The sequence below is a fragment of the Phyllostomus hastatus genome, unplaced genomic scaffold, assembly GCF_019186645.2.
Source record: "Phyllostomus hastatus isolate PE091 unplaced genomic scaffold, TTU_PhHast_1.1 phas_contig_34, whole genome shotgun sequence".
Taxonomy (NCBI): domain Eukaryota; kingdom Metazoa; phylum Chordata; class Mammalia; order Chiroptera; family Phyllostomidae; genus Phyllostomus; species Phyllostomus hastatus.
The window spans coordinates 5,181,140-5,202,364 of NW_025333857.1; the positions used below are offsets into that span (position 1 = coordinate 5,181,140).

Here is a 21,225-nt window from a genome sequence, read left to right on the forward strand (position 1 = left end):
ACAAACCACCTTACTTATTACTTTAAAGAAGTCAAAGATGACTTTAAGAAATTATTCTTCTAGTCAATCTTTTGCTAAGGAAGCCTAGTTTTTGTTTTTTTTTTTAATCCCCTGGTCACTGGGTACAAAGGTTAAAACAAAGTGAAATGCAATCATATGACATACTTTTCTTTTCGATGGTGCAGAAGAAACAGATTAGATTCCTTAGCACACCAGTCTCAGAGAGAAAAAAGGAAAGTTAAGGTAAGTCTTATATTTACAGGTTTGGTGGCTGTTGAATTTTTTTAAAAATCGTATTTGTTTGCTAAATCTGTACAAAACCTTTGCCTTTACTAAGTGATTAAAGAGCTGAAATGTGATTATATTTTCACACACTCTAGAACACAGGTGGCAAACACAAGGCCCACAGGCCAAATCCGGCTCTCCACCTTGTTTTATCCAGCCCCGCACCTTGTCTCTACCCAGCGGCAGCACTGAGCTCCTTCCCCCTCGCTAAGTAGTAGTTACATTTATACAGTCCTAAAATTACATTTGGCTCTTTGAAGGCAAGTGTGAAACTGATGTGGCCCCAGTGAACATTAAACTTAGATTGGACAAAAAATTTTTCCTAAATTACGCTATAATATAATAAAAAGTGATTATTTTTCTTTTTCAATAAAGGTTTCACCTATTCAATCAAATTTATTAAATCATTTTATTTTGAAATATGTTAATCACACAGCATTCTGAAGTGACATTAAATTAAAAAACAAATTTGTATAACAAAAACATACTGGCCACCAGTATGTAATTGTTGAAATTGGTGATGACTATTCTCTTTATTCAGAGGTTTTTTCCTTAAAATTTTCCATTATAAAAGTTTTTAAACTGCAAAAAAATGTATAAAATAGTTAATCACAGGAGTGAAGTTAATCATGAATTAACATTTAACTCCAAAATACACTGATTTTTGGCATAAATATCTAAAATATTTAATGGCAAGACTATATATATTTAACAAAACCAAAATACATCTAGCATACTTTTATTTCATAGTATATAATCATATAAAGAAAATAACCAAAAACTCCTAAGATATTTGAATTTTAAAACTGTACTAAGAACAACACTGTTTCTTTTTCAATATCTACCACTTCCTCTTGGGTAAAGTTTTTTTTCTATGTAGGTTGTAGGCTATGTAAAAGGGCACTTCATTTGTGAAATAATTAAAAGAAACTGATATTCTATATATTCTCTATTTTTTAATCACTAAATTTAAACCCAAATTTCAAAATAAATTTCAAATTGAGAGAAAAATCCTATGGGGGAAAGGTAGTAACAACACTCATCTATTTAAATCAATTTTTTATTAAATGGGGTAAACTAACTTAACAATTTCTTCATCATCAACTGACTCGCTATTCCGTCAATTTGATTTCTTCAAGATAGCCAATAATGCTAGCAAATGTTTTATTCTGTCTGAAGATTTATCCATTCAGTGTCATGGTCAATATCCACCCCTTCTCAATCTTTCCTCTCTCAAAAGATTCACAAATACACAAAATGCCCCATTGAACAGGGGGCTCAATCAATGCGTTTCATGGCTTTAGATTGTTGAATGCTTCTTGCACAGAATCAGCTTAAGCTCTGAGTATATACTTCTTTCACATTTATCAAATAGGAAGAAAAATAATATTTCTTTTCTAATCCTTATAATTTTATCTTTTAACATACTGGAGAAAATAATTATTAGTATTAAATAGATGATAAAGCTAATAAATACAAGAAGATCCTATCTCTATTTCCACATAGGCTACAGTCCTGCCTGACTTCTATTACCTTCTTCAGCTAGTTCTATTCCATATCAACACCTTATTTAAGTTCAGTTAATTTTCCTTGTAGCCGATTTGCTTCCTTTAATGATCACTATTTTACTTATTTCTGAAAAAAAAAGCACTTCTCCTTTACTCATCACTACTTTACACACACCTGCACTCTACCAGAGACACCAGTCAGATGCCTACACCATTGAGAAATACTAAAACAAGCCAATGAAGAGGCTGCACACATTCCTGGAGATCACTAAACATGGGTAAAATGCCTTTATAAATTATTTAGGGACCTCCTTTTGTGAGCAATGGTCTAAAATAAGTGATATCTTGAACTCATTTCTGACTCTAAAAGGGATTCTATTGTGATCTACATTCAAGTTATAAAATCTAGGAGGAATAGTGACTTTTCCTAACAAATTTGATTTAACTACAGAAAGGGAGAAAGTGGAAGGGGAATAAGCATCAGCAGATAAACAACTGAAGGGAAAGAGTACATTAAGTAGAACAGATTAGTATCAAAGTAAGTACCTCATTACTAATGAGGTAACAGACTTCAGTAAAGTATAACAAGTCTTTCTCCTTCTGAGTAGTTTTCTACTTTCTGCTCTGGTAAAATAAACTTTTCCTTAAAAATTAAAAGTAACTAATTGCAACATATGCTGTAAAAAAAGCTCAAAAATAAGACCTGAATTTTAGAAAACCACTAAGGATGACTAACAGGATGTATTCACACCTTTCAAACAGATTATTTTGTTTGCAGCATAGTTTCTAGTGTTGACTTTGAAAACACACATAAAAACAAGAAACATTAACATCATGAGTGGAATCACTAAATGGACATTAACTATTTAGCAAAAAGAATTTACTCAAATAAATGGCAACTTCTAGTGAAAGATGGCATATTGAATGTACCCATTAACAATGACTCCTGACCCAAATCTAAGATATAAATGAAAGGTAGTAAGGAGTATAAGCCCATAAGAGCAAAGAATGAAAGAGGAGGCAAAAGCAATAAAACCTAGAAACCAGAAAGTTAATAGTTAAGTGGAAACTGATTGGGAAAGCTAAATTTTCCCAAGCCAGCAGTGTGGAAAGCTGAGAAGCCACCTTCCTTATACTGCAAAACACCTAAATTGCCCAGAAATTGGCAGCACCAGGTGTTCTGGAAGTACAGAAAGGGGCTAAAACAGTTGAAGGTCTTCTTCCCTGCCTCTGCCCAGTCAGGTAAAGTTTCTCTCCCACACAAACAGAAGATTAAGGCTTTTTCTCTGGAGAGAATAAAACAAAGGGAATCTCAGCACTAAGTATAAGTGAGTGCAGAACTTCTATCCTGAGAAAAGGAAAAATAAGTTAAATACTAATTATTGAGATAAATCCACCTATTTTACCACTCAGCTCTCAAAATGCTGGCCACTTGGCCTTATCAGTTCAAGCAGTGAATCAGAAAAGTCACTTTGGGGAATCCACCTAGCCCAAGAGAAAAGATGTAAAGATAATGACATTTAGGGATTCTCAAAGGAAACAGTTCAATAAGGTTTAAAGTTAATAAGACCTACGCAAGTGCAGTTTTCAATTCGTATTTTTGTTTGTTTCTAGTCTTATCTGTAAGTTCCGAGTCAAATATTAACAGCTATATGAAGACAGAAAGCCTCTAATATAAAGGATACTGGCCAAAATAAAGTGGAAAAGCATAACATGAAGACACACATTTACTATTTAAGTAAAAATAAGAAAAAGATACAAGACAATGAAATAATTTACACCATGGACAGTATTAAAGAAAATTTTTGGAGGGAAAAAGAGCTCTTAGAATTAAAATGATTGGAAAAAGAAAACTTTGAGTTTAAAGACAAAATTGAACATATCTCCTAGAAAGCACAGTAAAAACACACAGAAATGAAATATAGGAGTTAAAATTAAAAATTAAACAATCATGCCAGGAGATCCAACACCCAATTAAAGGAGTTCCAGGAAGAGAAATGATACTTAAAAAAATGAGGAAGAAAATTATCAATATCCTCAGTGAACTAATTCAGAAAATTTCTAAGAACTAAAGGGCATAGATTCCAGATTGAAAGCACCTACCAAATGCCCAGTTTCCTGAATGGAAATAGACTCTCACAAACAATCATGAAATTTCAAAATATTGATTTTAAAAGTTTTGAGGGTTAAGAAGCAAGTTATATAAAGGGATAAAAAATTAGAAAGACAGCATCATAGTTCTTAACAGTAATACTAGACATCCAAAGATAATGGGCAATGTTACCAATAATCTGAGGAAAAATTATTTCCTACTTACAACTTTATTTCTAGCCAAATTATCTTTCAAGGTCTAAAAAATTTCCTGCCTATAGACCTTCTCATGAAGCTATTGCAGGAAACTCCATTTAAAAAAAAAAGGACTATAAATCAAGATAGGGCATTCTAGAAAACAAGAATCCAGTAACAAATACAAAAGGGAATTTCTATGATGAGGAGAGAGAGAGAGAGTGGAAGTCAACAGCTATGTAGAGGGCCTAGTCATCAGCTCATTTAGGTTAAAGTATGGCAGAGGGCTCTGGGAGACATTACTATAAGCAGATGACACAGATTAAATATCTATAGTGCATAAACTATTGAGTAATTTGTTAGGGAAGAGTTTGGGTACAAATTCATTTAAAAGAAAAACTAAGCAGCCCTGGCTGGCATAGCTCAGTGGATTGAGCTCGGGCTTCGAAACAAAGTGTCGCAGGTTCTATTCCCAGTCAGGGCACATGCCTGGGTTGCAGGCCATGACCCCCAGCAACTGCACATTGATGTTTCTCTCTCTCTTTCTCCCTCCCTTCCCTCTCTAAAAATAAATAAATAAAATCTTAAAAAAAATCTTTCCTTAAAAAAAAAACTATGCATATTAAAAGAACAGTACAATTACTTTAGTAAAAAAATATAAGCAGGAACAGAAATGTAATCCTGTTACATAGTTTAATCATTGATAGTGTTTACACATTAGTGATACTCCGAATTCTAATCTAACCCAAATTACAAGTAATTATGTTTGAAGAATGAAGAGAGAGGAGGTTTATATTTGTTGTGTTAGACACAAAGGTGGGGAGTGTTTGAAAAAGCTAAAAACTCTCATCTCCCACACTTATAGGTAAATGGATAATATCAATAAAGAACACCTAAAACTAAAAAGATCAAGAAGTAACAATATAAGAATATACTTAAACACATATACATAAATATATATTCTTCTGGATTTTATTTTGTATACATACATTAAGATTTTAAAGTGTACAACTACTTCAATTGTTTTAAAGTTCCTTTCAGTAGATCAAGGAACTAATGAGACACTAACAATTACTGGCTTTCGCTCCCCATAGGAGCTTTTTAGCTTGTTAAGATTAGAGTACAGGGATGGTGAAGGGACATTTAGTTGTTTCACATTTTCTATATTAAGAAATAAACAGTACTAAAAGAAAAAAGGAAATCAAAATGTCCTCAATAATCTCTAACGTTCTAGTCTCCTACTGAGATTAATATACACTCTTCTGTATCAGGCCTGCAATATGAAAACCACATGCATCCCGATCTTATTCTGGCCCTTCTCCATGCTATTATTATCAGATGAAAGCAAGACTTCTAAAACAGTAAGTTTTTATAATAAAGATAGTGAAAATATTTTCAGAGGTACATTTTAAACATCCAAAAGCAGTAGAAGAAAGTATACTTATACTACTACTACTACTACTACTACTACTACTACTACTAATCTCTTTAGTTAGTTGTGTATATTCCAAATCTCTTATCTCTGAACTAGATTCTAATTTCAGTCTTCATTTTTTTAAACTGACACTGTTAAAAGTTGATTAAAGAAGAAATTTGTAAAATTTCACTATAAAATCAGAGATTAGTTTTGAGACACAAAAACCACTTACTACGTAAAAAATTTTAACGCACTTTTATGAGAAAAAAATAATTTTTTTTGCATTATTATTATTGGGAGAACATTTCAATGGCAAAAACAATCAAAATAATTATTTCTTTGAATCTATATCCACACAAAGAACACTTCTTCAGTTGTCTAGCACTTTAAATTCAATACACAACTCAATTTCTGTTATATTTTCTTTTAAAACACCAAATTTTGATCTATTAAGCCTCTACAGTTATTTATTAAATATTTTTCTTAATTAATAGTATTGGTAGCTCTGCTGATTTTTAGAAAGTACATATTTTGAACAATGTATGGTGTCAGATGGATACCAGGTAGGATGATTACTTTAATTACATAAATTTCTAATCACTATGTTGTATACCTAAAACTAATATAATTTTTATATCAACTGCAATTGAAAAATATTAAAAATAGTAATATCAGATTTTTAAAAATTACATATTTTAAAATTCCTCATTATATATGTCAATCCTGCACATTGAAATACTAAAATAGTTAACTGAATTACTATTCCCCATACATTTCCACACATATAATTGGGAATACACCAACTGGGAATACACCAAGTCTTTCTTTCTGTAATGTTTATATAATACTTAGAAAATAACTGTATGACAAACTAGAATCTCCTTGCTCAAATGTTTCAATATTTCCTTAATCTTTAGCCCAATAAAAAAAAACATTTGCTTTTCCCTTTTCAAATCATCACATTGAGAAATTAGATTTTTTCTAAATGATTCTCTTCCAATATCTAAGAGCCAGGATACAAAAATTTGAATATTCTGTTAATATTTTGATTAATGCATTTCTATTTTTTTCTTTTTTAGGAAGTCAAATGTAATTTCACTGAAAAGAATTATTCTTTTATTCCAGAGGATATCAATAAAAATGTTACTATACTTGATCTCAGTTATAACCAAATTACTCTGAATACTATGGACACAAGTGTTCTAAAGATCTATTGTTTACTCACTGAGCTCTATTTGATTGAGAACAATGTTGTCATATTACGTAATAATAGTTTTGGTAACCTCTCCAACCTGAAAATTTTAAATATCTGTAGAAATTCCATCCATGTAATTCAACAGGGTGCATTTATAGGTTTAAATAAATTAAGACAGTTATATCTCTGCCAAAACAAAATAGTACAACTGAATCCTAATATATTTGTGCCCCTCAAAAATCTGAAACTTCTGAATCTACAAGACAATATGATGAGCTATATAGATGGGCCACCGTTGTTTCATCTGGAATTAATCATTTTAGATGGAAATCCATGGAACTGCTCTTGTACTCTATTAAATTTGCAGAACTGGTTAAACACATCAAATGTGACACTAGGTAAGCAATCATAATTGAAATTAAAACCAAATGTGATTGATTTTTGGTTGTTTCACCTAAAAAAAAGCCTCTTATTTCATTTTTTTCCTTGCAGTATTTGCTTAAATTATATTGTCTATGCCATAACAGTGGTCCCAAATTTTCCACTTATCCCCCTTCTACCCAGAGCCCCTACTCCCTCAGGCGATCCCTACACTACTGTCAGTGTTCATCAGTCCAGCATATGTTCTTTGGCTCCTCTATTTCCTATGCTGTACTTTACATCCCTGTGACTATTCTGTAACTACCAATTTGTATTTTTTAAGTACATTTGATTGATTATTCTATTACAGTTGTCCCATTTTCTCCCCTTTAACCCCTTCTGCCCTGCACCCTCACACTAGCATTCACTTCCCTTTGAATACTTCTTTCCAGCCCCTTCTTGCCTACAAGGTTTCCTCTGAGAAATCAGCTGATGGTCTTATACAAAATCCTTTGTAGATAACTGTCTACTTTTCTCTGGCTGCTTTTAAGATTCTCTCCTTATCTTTAATCTTGCGTAATGTAATTATGATGTGTTTTGGTGTGTTCCTCCTTGGGTCCAATTACTTTGGACTCTCTGGGCTTCCTGGACTTGCATATCTATTTCCTTAACCAAGTTAGGGAAGTTTTCTTTCATTATTTTTTCAAATAGATTTCCAATTTCTTTCTCTTTCTCTTCTCCTTCCAGTATCCCTATTATGTGAATGTTGGTATATTTGAAGTTGTCTCTGAAGCTTCTTACACTATCTTTTTTTAGGGGGGAGGGGGATCTTTCTTGTTCTTGCTGTTCTGATTGTTTTTTGCTTTCTTAACATTCCAAGTTGTAGGTATGATTCTTGGCTTTATCCACTCTCCTTTGATTCCCTGTAAATTGTTCATTACAATTAGTGTATCTTCTGTTTCTGACTAGATCTATTTTATGCTTTTGAGTCCTCACTAAGTTCCTTGAGCATCCTTATAACCAATGTCTTTAACTTTGCTTTTCTCTGTTTTGTTCAGCTTTTTTCTGGAGTTTTGATCTATTCTTTCATTTGGGCTATATTTCTTTGTGTCCTCATTTTGGTAGCCTCCCTGTTTGTTTCCTTGTATTAGGTGGAGTTATTTGCCTCCCAGGCTTGATAAAGTGGCTTAATGTAGTAGGTATCCTGTAGGTTCCAGTGGCACAGCCTCCTGTATTACCTAAGCTGAGTACTCAAGGTGTGCCCACTGTATGAGTTGTGTACGTCCTTCTGTTTTAGTTGAGCTTTAATTGCTGCTGGCACATATGAAGTCACCCACCACCTGTGTTCTGTCCTGGGTCACAGCACTAGCTATAAAGCGATCTGGAGATGGCTGCTACTTGTGCTGGATTTGTAGGTGCCCAGGTGAGGTCACACAGTGGACCAACACCAGCTGCTGCTAATGCCAGGCCTGGGGCAACTTAGTAACAGGTATGGGGCTTACTAAAGCCAGATGCTGCTTGTTTGAGAGAATGCAGGAAAATCTGAAACATGGGCCAAGACAAGCCATTCATATTGAAAAGCCACTACTGGAAACAGCTTCAGTGGACCTAAAAGTCAGGTGGGACAGGGCCTCAGGGAATCATCAGCATGGGCAAACAGTGTAAGCCAAGTTGATGGAGTCTCAGATATGGTGCCTGCCTGCTGGCTAAGTTGGGAGAGGGCTCAGAAAAAGAACAATGTGTTCTGCCAGCACTTCTGTCTGAAAGAAAGCTTCTTCCCAGCTCTTGCTTTGATTCCAGATAATTTACTTCCTCCCCATATGTCTCTGATGCCTTTCAATCTGCTGACCCAGCAACTGGAGCTCAGAGGGAGTAATTTCAATTAAGTCTTTGCATGGACCCTTTAGGAGGAACTGTCTGGGATTCTAGCAGTTACTGTCTTCCAAAGTCTCAATCCCTGCTGGTTTTTATAGCCAGAAGTTACACAGACCTACCTTCCTGGCACTGGAAACCTGGGTTGGGGGGCCTTGTGTGGTGCTGGGACCCCTCACTCCTGAGATATCCCTCCTTTTTATCAGTCATCATGGGTGGTACACCAGGCTGTTCCATGCTTCTTCCCCTTCTACCAGTCTCGATATGACTTCTTTTTTTTAAAGAAGGGAAAGCCCATTTCTTTCTCTCTTTTTTAAGATTTTATTTATTTATTTATTTATTTGAGAGGGGAAGGGAGGGAGAAAGAGAGAGAGAGAGTAACATCAATGTGTGGTTGCTTCTCATATGACTCCCACTGGGGACCTGGCCTGCAACCTAGGAATGTGCCCTGACTGGGAATCGAACCTGCAATGTTTTGGTTCGCAGCCCGCGCTCAATTCACTGAGCTATGCCAGCCAGGACGTGACTTCTTTTTTAATTCTGTAGTTGTAGGACTTCCATTCAACCCAATTTCTGATGGTTCTGAATATGGTTGTTCTATAGTTTAGTTACAATTTTGATGTGGTTATGCAAGGAGGTGAGCCGTGTTTACCTATGCCACCATCTTGACCAGAAGAGTCATTTCATTTTTAAAGAAAAGGAAACTACTAGTGCTTAAGGGAAACAGGAAGAAACACTGAAAAGTAATTATTGAACAGATACTCTCCCTTTGCCTTTCCAGAAAAAAAAGAAAGAAAATAAGAAATTTGTGTTCTACATATGTGAAGTGATACTGTCCTTCACACAATAAGTTTACATTTTCAATACTTGAGAATAATTTTTTCAAGTACTTGCTTTTCTTAGGATATCCTGCTAGAGAGCAGGTGAAAACAGGTACCCTTTGTTAACTGCAAGTGATGCTCTGCCTGAGATCCAGGCTTTTCCAACACAATCTTATTCAGAACATCTTTACTAACATAAACTAAGTAATAAACAGATACTGAATTTCAATTACATTTATAAAATAACTTTATGAACAGGATTGTGCATCTCTTCTTTGTGTTGCTAGGTAACATATGAGTTACTTTCTTACAGTATCTAATAATCCCATATGTCAAAAAAAGTTTGTAAAAAATAATTATAAAATGTTAACCATAATTTCATTTTCCATAATAAATCTGAATTTATTCCTTTTGATTTACTAGAAAATGAGAACATCACCACGTGCAGCTACCCAGATATCCTTAAGTGCTACAGTATCAAAACAGTACCTTATAATACTGACTGCTACTCAACATTTCCTTTACCTGTAATGGAGGACCTTTATATTAATTTCCAGTCCATTAGCAATTCAACATTTAATAGCTCTTTGAAGAACTTAACAAATTCAGGTAATGTACTGGTTTTGAATATTAATGTAGCTGAAGATAGCATACTAAATAAACTAAGGTAGTGCTCATTATTTTTCTACATAATAAGTTACTAAAAACAATGTAAAAGTACAATTCCTCATCTCAACAAAAGATTTACAAAATACTCAGTTTTCAAAGTAGGCTCTGCTAGTTACCAGCGAAATGCTACTAGGCAAATTATTTAACTTCTCAGCCTTAATTTTAATTAGTCAAGTCACAGTTCTTAACAGGTATAAAGCAACAGTGTTCCTAGGTGAATGGATAAACAATACCTGCAAAGACAGGATTTATTTAGAAAAAAAGGTATTCTTTTATCACTGTATGAAATATACTTATGTTGTAGTTTTAGTGACTTTCACTTAAGGAAAAGTATAAGGTACATTCATTTCTAATACCAATATTGGGGAGTTATTGGGATATGTAATTTTTTTTGTTAATTTAACAAAATGTCTCCCCTCTCTCATTTTCCCTCTCTCTCCCATTTAAGAACATGAACCTCCTGGAAAAAGCTGGGCTTTTCTTGTTGGTGTTGTAGTAACTGTACTGATGACTTCACTCCTCATTTTTGTTGCTATCAAATGCCCAATATGGTATAATTTCCTGCTTAGTTACAATCATCATCGCCTGGAAGAGCATGAAGAAGAAACCTATGAAGATGATTTTATTGAAAATTCAAGTTCTCTTTCACAGATACGAGATCCAATCTCCGAAGATACTACAGTAACATTTGAACAACTAAATTCATTTGCAGTAGATGATGATGGGTTTATTGAAGACAAATATATAGATACTCATGAATTATGTGAAGAAAATTAACTTCAATGTTTGATTCTATAAAAAAATGTTATCAATTCACTCCCAGTTTAAACATGGAGATTTTCACATATAACATAGCAAACTATTGCTAGTAGACCTTCATATTACTTGCAACATTCATAAATATCATAAAATTATGTTTTTCTAGTTGTTATTGAAAAAGTCCAAACACAGTGACTGACACTTCTCAGTAGCTAACAGTTAAAATACTAGCATTACTATTGTCAGCAGTTGTCAGAAGACCATAAATACTAGTAAAAATGATACCTAAAATAAATATTCATGATTTAAAATAAAGTGTTTCTCATATTACAAGATATTTGATATAATTCAATCAGAGTAAGGAACAGAAATACCTAAAAATGACAATATGCTTGGATTCACTTTTTTATGTTCAGAGAATGAATTCATAGAATGGAAAAACATTTTTTAAACGCTTCCAGAATTAGCACAATAAATTTCCTGAAAATTTAGTAGCAATTTAAAGCACAGCACAATGTCTGGGGCACAATCCCTAATAACTTACTACTAATTGTGTTATACAGAAACATTGTCACCATAATGCAGAATTGTCACAATTGAATAGTATGATGGCTTCCTAAGTGGGTATCATAATTATCTATAAATCTCATTTTTAAAAAATACATATTTCTGCCTTTCTTCAAGGGATTTTTATTCAAATGAGTCTGTTCTATGACTAAGAAATCTTCCGATGTCCATGAACAGTTGTTTGGGATCCTAAAGATGAAGGAATTTTTCCCAAATTGTTTTCTAGAACATTAATTTCCATAGAGACATTGAGAAGTATTTATGGGGGGAAAAAGATACCTGATCAAATTACTACAGGAGATACTGGGTTTAAACAAACTGAAACAAGATTCTTTACTATAAGATTTATCTGAAGCTTTACTAAGCCTAACTACTCTCCACTTTTCAAAAGGAAAGTATCAAGAATTTTCCAACCTTACCTGACAACCAAATTCTTTCTTCAAGGGATGCCTACTAAGAGGTCATAGCACAATAAGGGTCCAAAGAATATAGTTTGGAAAACACTGGCCTTAAGACTATTATAGAAGAGTCTAAAAGTAAATTATTTGCCAGTTCCTTATAATCAATTGTCTGTAACATAATTTTATTGAATTAATGCAAACAGTGACATTAAAAACTGTAACAAACTTTATCATATGTAGGAAGGTTAAATGTATTTCTCTATATCTTTTATAGGAAAGTTTCTCTGAAACACTAAAATATATTTATGGGTGAAATGATATTTTAGATTTTCATCATAAAACAGAAAAGGGACCAATGACTAAAGGTGTGGATGGAACAGGGTTGGATATGAACTGATGGAGCTAGAACATGGGTACATAGGATTATAGTACACTTTTATTTTTGAGTGTGTTCAAATTTCTCTATAATACAGTTTTTAAAATGTATATCTACTTGGTACTTCTTTAGGGAAAAAGAGACTAAAAATAATGTAGATATAGTCAATTCTGCAGAATAGTCATTTTAAGGGTCATATCAATACTAAATTCAGTTCAAATGTGTATCAAGGAAAATAAAAACTGTTTAGGATGATATACTTGTGAAATAGAAAAACAAACTCATTTATCATGCAAATTTACTTGTGTTTATTGAAACTTGTTTTCAATAAAGAATATAAGTACTTTACATGTAATATTTCCTAACAGATATTAACAATTACAGTTCACTGTTTTCTATCTCAATTATGAGATAACTGAAATATGAGGCATCTTTTCCTGAATAATCTATCATTTTATCAAAATATTTCATAATTTAAGAAGCAAATATTAATATTTAAGGAGCAGAGTAAAATGAAATATAATTATAAATCAGCAAAGACTAAATTAATCTCTTATATTCAATTTGTACTTATATTACAAATGAGTATTGGGTATTTGATAAATTTCTAACTAAACAAAATAAATAAATAAATGGGTTTAAAATTCAATTACATATGTTTTTAAAAGATAACTGATTTTAACTAATACCAAAGTAGAAAAGTATAGACATCATAACTAGAAGAGAATCTTTAGTTCATGCAGCTTTGTGAAACTGAATTAAAACCAAGTGTCTAAGTATTTCAGTAATATATTGAGGCTATATATTATAACAAACTTATTATCAATAGGTGTTCTATAATAAACCAGATGGTCATACAACACTAAATGATGGCACTAAAATAGAAGAGAATGAAAACAGAAGTTTTTACACTTGCCTTTGCTAGTATGGCATTTCCTGCTCCCTTTGAATGAGGAGTGTCAAGTAGATGCTTGTGTTACTGAGATTTTGCTTATCTGATTAACACATAAAAAAAATCTATGCTCCTGATGAACAGAAAAGTAAACATCATAAAAATAACTTTTGTTGTTAATTTAAATTCTTCTTAAAAGGGTCAGGAGAACACATTTTACTCAGCCTCAGACATTAAGTTTAAAATTGCTGACATTTTCAGGACAAACTATCATATTTTAACAACTTTTTAACCAAATGAACCAAATACACATAAAAACCTATGACATTCTCATACTTATAATCTGTGATTTATTTTATTGGATGAAATATCTATGAAACATGTACATATAATATTTACAAGTCTGACCTGGGTATTATATAACTTTGTAGTAAATAATGAATAAATGAGGACCTAAATGTTATAAATGCTATAAAATCTTCAATGTGGTATAGCTTATTCTTATTCTTTAGGTACCTAGGAGAGTATACACAATAAATGATAAGCATTTACCCTAAATTGTTGAAAACCAGAAAGACAACTACAACAAAAAGGAAAGTTTTCAAGTAAAGAGCTTATTCACATGAATATGGAATTTTCTTTGTAAAAGGGAAGAACCTTCTAGTATGTGTTAAGGCAGCACTTTACAGCAGCACCAAATGATAACTGAAGAGCAATTTCTGTTTTTTATCAACACAAGAATTATATTGACCTTTCAAATGTTTTATCATTATATTTTAACATCCTATTCTTCATCAAATATTTACTATACATGAAGAGGTGACATTACAGTATATTTGGCGTTACAGAATTTGGGTATTTTTGGTTAATTATTATCCTTGCTCTCAAAGAGATTATTGTTGATAAATTTTGGGGACAAAATATATGTACTATGTGTATGTACAAAATAGCTCATCTGCCCTGGCTGGTGTGCCTCAATCAGCTGGCACTCAATCAGTACTGTGAGTGCCAGCCTGTTGGCCAGAAGTCTGCCGGTTAAATTCTGTTATAAGGGCACATGCCTGGGTGCGGGCCAGGTCCACTGTTGAGGGTGTGCAAGAGGAAACCGATCAATGTCTCTCTTGCACATTGGCATTTCTCCCCCTCTATTTCTCCTTCCCTTCACTCTTCCTAAAAAAATAAGTAAATAAAATCTTTTTTAAAAAGTAGATGAAGAAATTTATGTTAACCATTGCTATCATCTGAATGTTTTCAACCCTCCAAAATTCATGTTAAATCCTAATCCCCTAAGGTAATGGTATTATTACCACCAAAGGTGGGACCTTTGGGAGGTGATTAGGTCATAAGGAGAGAGCCCTCATGAATTAGATTAGTGCCCTTAAAAGAGATCCCACAGAGCTCCCTGGGCCCTTCCACAATGTGAAGACACAACCAAGAAGGCACCAGGTATGAACCAGGAAGAGGGCCCTCACCAGAAAGGAACCATACTCATGCCTTGATCTAGGACTTCCTAGCCTCCAGAACTGTGAACAATAAACTGCTGCTGTTGTAAGATACCCAGTCTATGAGGAAGATGGCGATGAAGTAGGTAGGAAACAAGCTCACTTGCTCTGGCACCCAACTCAAGACACTTGGCTGATCTTCCAAAAAACAAAATGAATAGCCAACAGAATCTTTGCTGACACAAGGTTTTGAAGCCAGAGTATAGAGGATCCTTCAAATAGGCAGTAAGGAGGTTTTCTAGGTGGAGGAAGAAAGTCTCCAGGAATGGGGCCACTACCAGCTGCTGAGGTTCCAGCATTTGTGGATAGCCCAAGCAGATAGAGCAGCCTAAGTGGCTCCATACCCGCCAGGGCAGAAATCCCCGAATCTCTCTAGATCAACTTAGATACACAAAATCACCAGGGAGAAAAAGGCTATTACACACAGCCACAGCACACCCTAGCTGTGGCTGTGGAGGCATACTTGGACAGTACCAGAGAGTGGGAGCAATACTGTCTGCACCTAGAGCTGGAGAATGAAACAGGGCTGTGACTGCCTGTGGCTGAGATAGACTCTTGACTTACTGGAGAGGTGGAGTATATGGGAAGCCCAACAGTGGCTCAGTGCTGCAGTGTGAGCACCCAGAGACTTTTTTTAAAAAGGCAAGCTAAGGCATTCTGAGCAGGAACTCCCACGCAGCAGCCCAACAAAAAAGAAGAAAAAATTGTGGGTGAGATTTGCTCCCACTCAGTGCACCTGGCGGACTGATCAAAGGGATGCAAAGATAGGTGGATTCTTGGACCCCAGTCCGCACAGTGGAGCAGAGTGGGGAGTGCAGGCCAGAGTGCAGTGAGGGCACTGGGCTGGGAACTGTGCACCTGTGATTATTGAAGGCCAGAGTGGGCCCCCTTTCTTGGCAGAACCACCAGGAAGGGAAAATTGAGCCCAACCCCCACCCCACGACCCGCAGGCACATGGAGGATCTGCAGAATTGACTGCACAGGTTTAACAACCTGCAGTGGGCATTTCCATAAGAGTAAGACAAGATGAAGGTCTAAAAGGGTCCATTTTGAACTCCCCACAGGGAGATAAAGTACACTGGGTCCTTGGGCCCTATTTCACTGAGGCCATCAAAGGCAAGAAATTCAGAAGGTGAGCAGCAAGAGGGATCTGGAGCACTGCCCAGCCTCAGTCTGCACATAGAGCTGAAGTCTACATCAAGCAAGAAAGATCTGACATTCTTACATAGATTGTCCCTCCCCACAACTACCCTGTGAAACGGGCAGCTATTTAATCAGAAACTACTTATTATTAGAAATAAACTAGGACAGACTAAGACGAGAGGTATAGGGGCAGAGGCAATGTACCAACAATTTTCCCAGAAGACTGAACAGTGCTTTGGCAGGGAGACAGAGAAGACTCAAACTCTTGAACACAACAGAAGCTCTCTCTAGAGGCAGGGGAAGGAGATACAGGCAGTGTTGCCAGAAGTTGGACTACTCTACCCTAGGACCTTGAGCTGATAAAAACCATAGAGATACAGAAATAAGTCAGAAAGTGAACACCAACAACTGAGACGAATTTCACCTCACTCTTCCTCAGAACTTATGTGTCTATTTGCTTCTTTCTTTCTTCATGCCTTTCCTTTTCTTTCTTTCTCTCTTTCCTCCCTCCTTTCCCTCCTTCCTTTTTTTCTTTATCTCCTTTCCCTTCCTCCCTCCCTTCTTTTTTCTTTTCTCTTTCATATAGCCTTTTAATACTTCTCCTTTTACTTGATGCATATTCCAACAACATTACTATTCTTGGTCTTTTGCTTTTTATTATTTTTATTCACACTATATTTTACCATATTATTGTTATTCTAAATCCCACATAGCACCCTTCCCTGGTCTTACTCCATTTTGCCATTTTCTGACCTTCCTTATAATTGTTATAAACTTTATTTTCTCCCATGCTATGCCACATTCCTATTTCTTATTCTTACTATTTCTCCACCATATATCCTTGCAAAAGCATTCATCCTTCCTTATGTCAGGTCACATTGTTTTTCCCCCTCTCACAATAGTCTTATTTCCTTTCCACCTTTATAAATTGGGGCTAGTTGGGCAAGGATATCATGGTTATTGCTGTTCTTCTCTAACATAACTCCTATTTGTTCACTATTTGTTTGTACTTTAAATCCCATAGGATACTGTCCCCTGTCTCACTCCATTTTGCCTTTCCCCTGCCCTTGATTAATTAAGTTAGCAATTTTATTTTAATTTTTTTCCTTTTCTTAGCCTGGGCTAAACTCCTTACTCTTAGTGTTCTTCTCCCCTATCCTCTCAAAATCATTTTGCTTTACAGTAGGCATCTCATATTCACCTTTCTCTTTTATACAATATTCTTACTCCCTTTCTACCACTATCAATCTTTACTCAGTTGTCATTGTTATTGGTTGTGCTTGGTTTTTCTCCAATTTTGTTCCTATTGGTTCAATACCTTTTTAATTTTACTTCAAACCTCATAGTTTACTCTTCCCATTTTTTACTCAACTTTTGCCATCACCCCTCTGTGTATTACTTACATTTTAAAGTTTGTTCTCACCCTTTCTTCATCTTGTTTCTATTCCCTGCTCTCATAATTTCTCATCCTGCTCAAAGTATTTCTCCCTCCTTTAGTCATTTTATAAACCCTTTTTCTATCTGATAATATTCTTAACCTCTCTCCACCTTATTAACCTTTGCTCAATTGTTGTTGATACTGAGGATGTGGAAGGGGGCTTTTCAACTGGTATGGGTTTGTTTTTCTGGTAGTATTGCTTTGTTAACCAATACCTGTACAACAGCATACAAGATGCCATGTGAGTGGTGACTACCAGTAAGCCAGCTGAAGGGAGAACACCAATAAGCCACCAACAAGCAAAGCCCAATACAATAAGAGAGTCCACACAAACTGAATATAGGGTAACCCCAGAGCATTCAAATAAGGAGATCAAAGAGACTGCACCCCTGAGCCCCACAGAACTCCTACCATATAAGGCCATCCCACAAAAACAGTCAGGCAAAGCAGAGCATCCTGAGATACAGACACAAACAAGAAGAGTCACCTAAAATGGGGAGATGAAGAAAGAAGCCCCAAATGAAAAGAATGAAGGAATCCCCAGAAAAAGAGCTAAACAAAATTGAGGCAAGCAATCTATCAGACATAGAATTTTAAAAAATGGTTATAAGGATGCTCAAGAAACTCAGCAACAACTTTAAAGAACTGAGTGGGAGCTAGAAGAAACTCAGTGGGAACTACAAGAAACTTAGTGGGAACTGTAGCAGCATGAAAAAGGATCGAGGAACTAAAAACAAGAACCGGGAAGAAATGATTAATACAATATCTGAAGTAAAAAATACACCAGAAGGAATTACAAGTAGGCTAGATGAAACAGAGAGACAAATCAGCAAGCTGGAGGACAAGGTAGATAGAAATACCCAGGAAGAGCAGCAAAATGAAAAAAGACAAAAAAGTATGAGGAGAGTTTAAGGGAACTTCAGGACAACATGAAATGTCACAACATTTGCATCACAGGAATACCAGAAGGAGAAGAAAAGGAGCAATGGATAGAAAATCTGTTTGAAAAAACAATTGACAGAAAACTTCCCTAACTTGGTGAGAGGGAAACTCATGAAGTTCAGGAAGCATGGAGGGTCCCAAACAGGATGAACGCAAAGAGGCCTACTCCAAGATGCATCATAATAAAAATGTCAAATGTTGAAGACAAAGGGAGAATTTTAAAGGCAGCAAGGGAGAAACTGATAGGAACATACAAGAGAGCTCCCATTAGGCTAGCAGCTGACTTCTCAACAGAAACATTACAAGCCAGAAGGGAATGGCAAGAAATATTTCCAGTAATGAAAACCAAAGGCCTGCAACTAAGACTACTCTATACAACAAGGCTCTCAATTAAAATGGAAGGCCAAATAAGGAGCTTCCAAGACAAAAGAAGGCTGAAAGAGTACTCCTCCCCAAACCAGCACTGCAAGACATGCTAAAGGGACTGCATTGAGAAGATGAAGGAAAAGAGAGAGGAACACAGCTACAAATGGAAAAAATGGCAATGAGTAAGTACCTATCAATAATAACCTTAAATGTAAATGGATTAAATGCTCCAAACAAAAGACATAGGGTAACTGAAAGGGCAATCATATGTGACCTGCACATATGCAGCCTACAAGAGACCCACCTCAGAACAAAAGACCTACATAGACAGAAAGTAAAGGGACTGGGGAAAAAAATATTCCAGTCAAAATGACGAGAGGGGAAAAGCTGGGTTAGTAACATTTCGATCAGAAAAAATAGATGTCAAAACAAAGGTCATAATAAAAGACAGAGGTCACTTCATGATACTTAAAGGAAGAATCCATCAGGAAGACATAAACAGCCCTGGCTGGTGAAGCTCAGTGGACTGAGCATGGGCCTGCGAGCCAAAGCATGACCGGTTCGATTCCCAGTCAGGCCACATGTCTGGGTTGCTGGCTAGGTCCCCAGTAGCAGGGTGTGAGAGGCAACCACACATTGATGTTTCATTCCCTCTCTTTCTCCTTCCCTTTCCCTCTAAAATAAATAAATAAAATCTTTAAGAAAAAAAAAGAAGACACAAACATTGTAAACATATATGCACCCAACATTGGTGCACCCAAGTATACGAAGTAAATCTTGGAGGACTTCAATAAAGATATCAATAGCAACACACTTATAGTAGGGAATTTTACACCCCACTGTCAACAATGGATATATCTTCCAAACAAAATATCAACAAAGACATTGTGGCACTGAACAACATTATAGAGCAAATGGACTTAACTGATATATCCATAACTTTTCACTCCAAGGAAGCAAAGTACACATTCTTTTTAAATGCACATGGAATATCTTCAAAGATAGACCATATGATAAGACACAAAACAAGCCTCAACAAATTCAAGAAAATTGAAATTATATCAAGCATTTTCTTGGATCGCAATGGCTTGAAACTAGAAACCAACCTCAAGGGAAAAACTAAAAAACAATCAAATCCATGGAGACTGAATAACATGTTATTAAATAATGAATGGGTAAACAATGAGATCAAGGAAGAAATAAAATAGTTTCTGGAAACAAATGAAAATTAACACACAATAGTCCAAAAGCTATTTGATTCAGCAAAGGCAGTTTTGAGAGGGAAGTTCATAGGGACACAGGCGTACCTGAAAAAGACAGAAACATTTCAAATGAACAATCTAACCCTACACCTAAAAGAAGCAGAGGAACAACAACAAACAAAGCCCAGAGCAAGTAGACAGAAGGAAATAATCAAGATCAGAGCAGAATTAAATGACATAGAGACTAAAAGAACAATTCAAAGGATCAATAAACCCAGAAGGTGGTTTTCTGAAAAGATAAACAAAAATCAACAAACCTTTAACCAGACTCATCAAGAAAAAAAGAGGGCCCAAATAAATAAAATCAGAAATGAGCCCTGGCTGGCATAGCTCAGTGGACTGAGCTCGGGCTGCGAACCAAAGTATCGCAGGTTCGATTCCCAGTCAGGGTACATGCCTGGGTTGCAGGCCACGACTCCCAGCAACTGCACATTGATGTCTGTCTGTCTGTCTGTCTGTCTGTCTCTCTCTCTCTCTCCCCCCCCAGCCCTTCCCTCTCTCTAAAAAGAAATGAAAGAGGAGAAATTACAACCAACACCACAGAAATAAAAAGGATCATAAGGAATTACTACAAACAACTACATGCCAAGAAATTTGAAAACCTGGGCAAAATGGACAAATTTCTAGAAACAAATATCCTCTAAAACTGAGTCAAGAAGGAGCAGAAAGCCTGAATAGACTGTAACACATTGTGAAATTGAAGCAATAATCAATAATAAACTCCTGGCACACAAAAGCCTGAACTGGACGGCTTCACAGGAGAATTTTACCAAACATTTAGGGAAGAGCTAACCCTGATCCTTCCAAACTATTCCAAAAAATCCAAGAAGAGGGAAGACTCCCAAACTCTTTTTATGAGGCCATAATTATTCTATTTCCAAAACCATATAAAGACACAACAAAGAAAGAAAACTACAGGCCAATGTTGCTGATGAACTTAGATGCTAAAATGAGGCAACAGAATATTGGCAAACCAGATCCAGCACTACATTACAATAATCATACATGATGATCAAGTAGGATTCACCCTAGGAATGCAAGGATGGTACAATATACACAAATGAATGAATGTAATACATCAAGGGAAAACTATATAACACTGAAGAAAAGAAGTTAAGGAAACACACAAATAAATGGAAGCATATACCATGTTCATAGATTAGA

The 21,225-nt window shown here is 35.3% G+C and overlaps 2 protein-coding genes across 3 annotated transcripts in view; one reads left to right on the plus strand and one right to left on the minus strand.

The window, feature by feature from the left end:
- The window catches only part of IFT74 (intraflagellar transport 74), a 106,056-nt gene that overhangs the window by 66,012 nt on the left and 18,819 nt on the right, over positions 1–21,225 (minus strand). The window lies entirely within an intron of this gene.
- On the plus strand, positions 137–13,892 carry LRRC19 (leucine rich repeat containing 19). The gene is made up of 5 exons (XM_045840516.1): positions 137–243; positions 5,351–5,440; positions 6,576–7,089; positions 10,168–10,353; positions 10,862–13,892. The coding sequence occupies exons 1-5, from the start codon at positions 157–159 to the stop codon at positions 11,188–11,190; spliced, it is 1,206 nt and encodes a 401-aa protein (XP_045696472.1). The 5' UTR covers positions 137–156; the 3' UTR covers positions 11,191–13,892.